Source organism: Anarhichas minor, unplaced genomic scaffold (genome assembly GCF_050575085.1).
Source record: "Anarhichas minor isolate MPS153535 unplaced genomic scaffold, ASM5057508v1 ptg000004l, whole genome shotgun sequence".
NCBI classification, from domain to species: domain Eukaryota; kingdom Metazoa; phylum Chordata; class Actinopteri; order Perciformes; family Anarhichadidae; genus Anarhichas; species Anarhichas minor.
The window spans coordinates 17161761-17170000 of NW_027466450.1; the positions used below are offsets into that span (position 1 = coordinate 17161761).

Here is an 8240-nt window from a genome sequence, read left to right on the forward strand (position 1 = left end):
GGGAGCTGGAGTTGGATGGGTCCAACAAGCAGCGATCTATTTGTCACGTAACTTGCATACTTCAGTTATTTTAACCCAAACAACCATCTTTTTCTAAAAGTTACTATGTCGTTTTGTTGCCTAAACCTAATTTCCTGTGAAAATTAAAATGTATTTTGAAGAGACTTTATGAACGCGTCGAGCGGAAACTGACTCGTGTTGCTGGACATTCGTATGAAAACGCACAAAAAATATATTTTGTAAAATATCATGCAAACCGTTGTGTGAGGATATGTTGATGTTCTCTGTACTTTGACATGTTGGGGGTCTTGTGTGCTGTCTGATGCGTTCAGTGGAGAGACGGCTTTGGGTCATGTTGTCTCAGCTGAAGGCCTGTGATGGAGGTGAGAGAAGTTGTTTCTGTTGCTGGACATATTGCTTTTCAAAAACACAGAGAGTGACTACAAACTACTCTTAATGTGTCAGTATGGTTAGAAAAACACCTCCAAAAAATGATTTCACACCCACTTGTCATCTTTTCCAGAATTTGTGGAGCCGTACCTCAAACAGAAACCTCTGCCGTTCAGGGTAAAAGAAAAAGGGAAACAGTGGTTCTTTATTTTTGGCAGACAGCGTGGAAGTCTGGATTCTTAAAGCAGCAGCGGTGGTGGATGCTGTTTTGGGTCACAGCGACTCCCTGTCTGCCTGAAGCATCTCTGTCATCCGTCACACGTCCGTCCGTCCGTCCGTCTATCCAGCGTCTCAAACTGCTCATCGTGTCCTCGCGGCCTCTTGTTGAACACCCCTGCTCATGTGTGTTTGTTTTCACCGGAGGGAGGGAGGGAAGGCTGGACTGCTCTCTAAATAGATATTCAGCAATGTGTACTGTAGTGTGTGTGAAGGTGCATTCGTGCATGTGTTTACAGTGCAAAGTGCAACCCTGAACAGACAAGACTGCAGCCCAGATCTCTGGACTCTCTCCAGCTCATTCTCTCTCTCTCTCTCTGTCTCTCTCTCTCTCTCTGGAATCGACTGTCGGCCTTCCAGGTCGATACTCTCCTCGGCTTCAGGTTTTCGATAGCCATGGCTCTCCAGGCGTGACCGAGACATTCCCTTTCAGGCACACTTAAAGGGAATGTCAGATGGTATCCACGTGGACATGTATTTATTCTCTGTCTTTCTATTAGCACAGATCTGGCCTCCCATTCTTCTCTATTCCTCGGTTCATGTGACAGCAATGTGTATGACCCACTTTGGGTTTTTTTGGGCTGAGTCAACTTATCGTGGAGAGATGTGTTGTTGTTGTTGTTGTTTTTTGCCATGGATACCGAAAGAAGTGCTTTGTTTTGTCGCGACCCGGCATCTTCCAGAGTGGAACAAAGAGGAGGTAGAAACAGCTGAGCGGCAGTCGTGGTCAACCAGCGGCGTTTCCAACCGCAGTTCTGACACACCCTCAATTCAGTCTGGCTTGTTCTGCTCCTGATGAAGAGCATGAAAACAAAAGCAGCTATTTAACCCCGAAACCTTAAGGTTTGTGCAGTTGGAAGTTCAAGAACAAATTGATGACAAGATGATTTCAGTCGCAGAGAGAAAGAATGTGCATCAAGAATGGAAGGTGTTCTTCCAGACAGAAGTATTCGTGATCAAAGGAGATGGCCGAGTACTATCAATGCTCTTATCAACCTACGCGGGACACTTTTCAGGAGGACAGATAAGATGGAACAATTGTGGCATACCTTTGTGTTTGTCGTGCAGAGGAGATAATGGCCCTCAGTGGGCTGCTGTGGGCAAATAATCCTGTCAGGTAGACACAAAGATATGGGACATTTCAGCAGACAGACAATCAGCTGCATCGTGTCTCTGCAAAACAAAAGAGGTTCGGCTTTTTTTGTAAAAAACTACAAAAACTCAAATGGATTTTTCCAAGGAAACGTTGACTTTCAAGCCAGTCACCAGAAAAATGTTGCCGTTGTACGTTTAGGAAAAAACACGAGATTCTTTGAATGTCGAGGTTTTTTTAACCAAAAATAAGTTTCATATCAGCCTCATATCACGCTTGCAGAAACACACAATGCCACGTGTTAAACGATCGGTTTGGCAACAAAACTACTTTGTTAAGGTTAGAAAAACATCATGGTTTGTGTTTGAATTATAACGTAACCAATGTAACGTAACAATGTAACGTAACAATGTAACGTAACAATGTAACGTAACAATGTAAAGTAACAATGTAATGTAACAATGTAACGTAACAATGTAAAGTAACAATGTAACGTAACAATGTAAAGTAACAATGTAACGTAACAATGTAACGTAACAATGTAAAGTAACAATGTTACTAGTGTAAATAAATAACAATAAGCAGACTTTCTTATGTAAAGTTGTAAGCATTAAGTCAAAGTTGACTTTTGTTTTTTACGCAGGACATGAACAGCGATCTCCTGGGTGAAAGTCCTGTGTTTTTTTTACCCTCCCATCTGATCTCAGTGGACTTTCTTGCTTTTTATACTCGTTATTAAACCACGTAACTTTCAGTTACTGTTGCTCCATACACTCCTTCACTTGCTCTGACCGAACGCAAAATCCTTGTCATTCACCGTGTCCTTGTTTTGCAGAAACACACAACACGATGCGGTTAACGTTGTGAAACAATTAGGCAACAAAACTACTTGGTTATGGTTGAAATAAAGATCATAATTTGTGTTAGAATAATAACATAACAACTGTAACAACCCTGACTAGCGCAGACAAATAACAAGCGCCTTTAGCGTACTTTCTTACGTAACGTCACAACAACTTTTTGTTTCAAATGGGACACAACCTGGGGTCTCCTAGGTGAAAGTCCTGTGTTTGTTTGACCCGCACGCCCTTGATGGACTTTATCACATGCTATTGTCGTTATCAAACCACGTAACTTTTAATAACGGTTGCTCGATATACTACGTCACTTGCTCTGACCGAATGCAAAGACGTAGACATTCAACGTGCCCGTAATTTGCAGAAACGTACAATACCAACATTTAGGTTTTTTTTCCTGCCGACTGGGCTGCTGTTTGTAATAATGAACCAACTTCCTGTACCTCTATTACATTTAGATCATAACTGTGGAACCAATGGACTCTGAGATTTAATCCCAAATGCTGAACCTCTCTTTGCAAGGTCAACACATGAGTTTAAGTTTGATGGAGGCGTGTTCTCCTCAGACATTTAAAAGTAAACACTCCCAACCCACCGGGCTCCTACAGTAAAGTATACTGTAGCTGCAGCTATAAGAACCATGCGTCATGCGTCATGCTTATGAAGAAAAAAAAATAGAGTGGACATTCCTCCTCATCAGCCATGTTATTCTTGGCCCTGGGAGCACATTCTCACACCTGGTCCCTCTGCAAACCGCCATGCTGTCGCACACGAACAGTCGGCTTCTTTATGGCACCGACTGACTGAACAGACTGGAAAAACACACGATGGGCCCTTCACATAAAAACACACACACACACACACACACACACACACACACACACACACACACACACACACACACACACACACACCTACACCGGTACACAGCTCGAGATTTAAACCAGAGCAGGCTTTCAGGTACATGAGTTGCATCAAGACCTGCAGATTAGGACAGGATGCGACCCGGAGTCAGCTCTGCCTTCAAAATAAAAGAGGCAAACTAATGAGCGGAGGGTACAAATCATGCAACATCTAATACTCAGTGTGAGTGATGAAAAACAGATTCTCGTGAAGACAGCTCAGCAAATGTAACAGGTAAAGATCATGTTTCCCTTAGAGATAATCAACTGACGAGAGAAATGACAGAACACATAAAAACAATTCAAAATAAATGCTGAATTAAGCCCCTATTTGTTGTAAAACAATGTGCCGTAACAACTGTGGCGGAGATGAATATAGATTATAAAAGTAATCTTGATAAGATAAATAAAATGAATTCAAAGTCCAAAAAAAGAAATAAAAAAATGTAATCTAACATTAATTTCTATAAGTCACAAAGAATATAATGTTCATTACATCATTTTAAATTATACGTCTTTGGAATAAAATAAAATAAAATCATCTTTGGACCACAAATGTAAAGGAATAATTCATAAACTGGATTCTTTTTAAGCTCCACTTTCCAGCATCGTGATGTTAGTAGTTGGTTTTATTTCAGGCTACTTGTATATCAGTTATTAAAACGTACCAATGACCAACAATGAAATACTAAATAAACGTTTATACACAAATCAAGTTTTCTGGAAGTTGTAAGCAAAACATATAGTGCAAATAAATAAACTCTGCCTGGATATAAGTGGACGATATGATTATGTAGAGTATATAGCTGACATGTAAACATGACTATACTGTATGTAACACCGGAAGTTCACTCTTTGTAGTTTAAACGAGCACTGCTAACAACGTTTCCCTTTATCTCGACTTTATAAGCTGCTTTAATTGTTATCCACGTCCCTCAAACTCCGTCCTGTATAATAAACGCGATTTTATTTTGAAAAGTAACAGCGGAAGTGTGTGTGTATGTCATCCCCGCTAAAATTCCAACATTAAAGTAAATCGAGGCGGAGCGGAGCTGCGTCGTTCAGACACAGTGGAGACACACACAGAGACAGAGGAGCGCGCACGGGCTTCACCTCCTCTTCCTCCTCTTCCTCCTCTCCATCATGGACTCTCCGCGGGCTCGTGCCCTCCTCTCCACCGGATAAAACACTTTGGACTTATACGCGCTCGTATCATGGGAATAAACCGTCTGCGCGCTCGGCCCCGTGGATCTATACGGTGTTAAATGGAAACCATGTCCCCGCAGCAGGGGACCATGGGACAGAACAGGTCCGACTCCCTGACGGGAGACAGCAAAAAGGTACGAGCGGCGCTTCTCCTGCGGCTTTCTGGCGCTGTGGTGCGTTTTTACGCACTGATCTACCCAGTGCGCTCATTTAGGATCAAACGGTTTAAACTGGAGTGTGAAGCTGCTGTTTCACGGTGTAATTAATAGGTGTCTTATTTAAGAGTTTAAGGACCAAATAGAGATGTGTCTCTCTGAAATACCAGATTATATCTGCTTTATTTTCTATAATTTAGTTCTTTGTCTTGATATTCTTGTAAATCTGCAGCTGTTTGTCGTGCTTTGGAGTGATTCATGAGTAGACACTCTGCCATGCTCCTCGTTCTAAGTAACAATCAGTATTTTAAACATTCCGTGCAGCTTTGTCTCATCACTGTGTTTGATTTATCTGGTGAGATATAAAGAGTATAAGTATAAGAGCGCAGTTTATCAAAGTGTTTCAAGAAAAACAGCACAGACAGCCTCTTTATTTTCATATATATATATATATATGAAAATAAAGAGGCTGTCTGGATTAAACAACTTTTTAAACGAAAGCCCAGAATGAATCCTCATGTCACTGCTTTAGGTTTCACTTTGTGTTCTGCTGAATCCAGACAGACTGCGACTGAAGGCGCTGAATAATCGATCGTGATTATTGGTTCATCAGACAGACAGGAGTCACTCAACACACACACACACACACACACACACACACACACACACACGCACACACACACACACACGCACACACACACGCACGCACACACACACACACACACACACACACACACACACACACACACACGCACACACACACACGCACACACACACACACACACGCACACACACACAGAGGGATGATGCCATCAGATCTCTCAAATGTCTCCTCATTCATCTTCAATTCAAAACAAACAAGTCTTAATAAATGTCTTACTCTCAGATGTATCTCCGGTCGTTTCACGTATTGATTGTAGTTTTCTCGCCCCGGTGTTGGTCCTCAGACCGGAGACAGACCGGAGAGGAAGATCGTGCAGCAGCTGCTCGCTTTAGTCGCAGTGAACAGCGCCCCCAAATCTACGCGCGGTTAGAAGGTGTAACTGCACCTTCCAGCAGGCAGAATGTGAGCTTATAATGTTAAAAATGTCCCATATGGAGATGGATGCTGGATCAAAACATATTTAGCAGAACTAAAACAGAAGTACATGCACGTATTTATACACATATGTATATTTTTGTGGATGCATAATGTATTTCTTTATGTATTTGCAGCATTGGTTCTGTGTATTATTGAGTACTTTATATTGGGGGGTAATGATCTTTATATATGTAGACTGATATGCTATCGGTGCATACATTTAACATACAGTGCTTTTCTTACTAATATTTGTGTGCTGGGTCAGCTGTGGTTGTAAATGGATTTTAAGATGACGACGAACTAAACTTTAGCAAAAAGCATCAAAAAGCATCTGTAAGAGTTTGAACTAAAAGTCACGACGTCCAAAACCAACAACACAAACAGAAGGAGTGAATTCTTCACTCGCTGTGTAAACTCAGATCAACATCAGATCCGTGGTTAGCAGTCACTGCTAACCACGTTGAGCTGTGCAGCTCTGTGATGGTGTTATCCTCCAATACATCATCTTTGGCATCAGAATGCAGTCACTCGTGTTGTCGGATTGCTTTCTGTAAGTATTTCACCACGTCTCTGCTCGGGGGCTTTTCAAACGTTGTTACTGTAGCCTCCCTTTCTTCTGCTGCACCTTGGCCTGGTTCGGGGTTCGGGGTTTTGGGTTTTGGAGAGTTTAGCGCGGCGTTGGTGAGATGTGAGAAACCTGAGCTCTGCTTTATCGGAGTTGTCGTGCCGTCACTCAGGAGGAGTTTGTGCCAGAGAGTTCATCCCGACACGCATGACAGGAACATGCGTGTCACGTGTGCATGATGCATCTGTGTTTGTACTGCGCATCCTGCCAACTGGAGTGTCTCCGTGCTCCCCGTCAATCACCTCACAGCTGCAGAAAGAGCCAATGTTACTGAAGAACAGAAGTGCGACTTCAGGGAGTCACTGATTGGTCCCTCTGCCACATGGAGCTGATGAAGACCTGACTTTAATCTCAACCACCGTGTTTCTCCACAAACCTTGAAGTCGATTAAAGTGTCCTGAAACGTGATGAAGTGGTTTTTCAGCAGCTCATCTCAGCCGTGAAGTAGAAGTCGATGCATCTTGTCTTTGACCCGTGAGTCAAATTCCTCCTTCAACACTTCTAGAGGAGAGGAATGTTACCCATACGTCTCTGCTAAATGAGTTTTAGGAAGCACGGTCTTATTTCACCCCCCCCCCCCCCACAGATTGGATGACTGTAGTGAATGTTTGGGGCTCACATGGTTTCGGGTATGTCGTAAATAGATTAGGGTTTAATTGGAATAGCTGCGGTGGATGAAGGGATGCCTGTCGTACTTCTGTGAGGCAGCTTCCAGTTAATATATGACGGATCAGATCTGTGTTGTTTTTATCTTTCTGTCAGTCGCCATCTTTATCCATTTCACTCACTTCCTCTTTTCCTTCTTTACAGCCGTCACTTCTCCTTTTCTATCAGCCAACATCCTCCACACACACACACACACACACACACACACACACACACACACACACACACACACACACACATCTACTGTTTGTGGAGTTTTGTCTATTTCCCTCTCCCATGTTTCTTACATGACATGCCTCGAGTAGAGCTGAAGATGTGCTTTTCAACCATGCAAACCCAAAGAATGATGTTACCATCACCTGCATTGACCCTAATACTCCCTCCCTCCCTCTCTCCCTCCCTCCCTCCCTCTCTCTCTCTCTCTCTCTCTCTGTAGAAGATGAAGACTTTGGCTCAGAGGAGACAGTCAGCTCCCTCGCTGGTCATCAGCAAAGCACTCACCAGATCGAGAAGCACGTCCAGGTACGAGCACACACACACACACACACACCCTCTCTTGGTTTGGGATAAATAACTACGTAAGTGGAGTAACTTAAGTTACACTTAAATCAACATTGACAGCTCGTTTCACACGGGGATTGAACAGCGGTCTGACCTCCTGGTTCATGATTACGTGGCTCACATATGGATTCATTTAGTGTGCATTACTCTTCATGATCATGGCTTCGATCGCTGTAAGAGGACAGCCTGAATGGAGCGCTGCTCTCTCTCAGTAGACGATGTTACAGATGATGGTTTCTATCGTTGTGTCTCTGAACTGATTATTTCTGCTGGTGTCTTCCTAGTTCTGTATAAACTCCTGGTCCCTCTGGTTCATGAGGATGTTGTCATTATGCAACACAGGGTTGCACGACGAAATGGAGTTGCAACACAAGAAAAAGTTGGGTTGTATTTGGGTGACGTCACAGAGATTAGAAGCCGGGAGGCTG

The 8240-nt window shown here is 43.0% G+C and overlaps 1 protein-coding gene across 1 annotated transcript in view; it reads left to right on the forward strand.

Annotated features, from left to right (window-relative positions):
- The first annotated feature begins 7687 nt into the window (after nucleotides 1–7687).
- Nucleotides 7688–8240, forward strand: part of arhgap20 (Rho GTPase activating protein 20) — a 25827-nt gene continuing 25274 nt past the window's right edge. Inside the window, exon 1 of the mRNA XM_076111646.1 lies at nucleotides 7688–7773. Coding sequence (XP_075967761.1) covers nucleotides 7691–7773 — 83 coding nt within the window. The 5' untranslated portion in view covers nucleotides 7688–7690. The remainder of the gene's footprint in view (nucleotides 7774–8240) is intronic.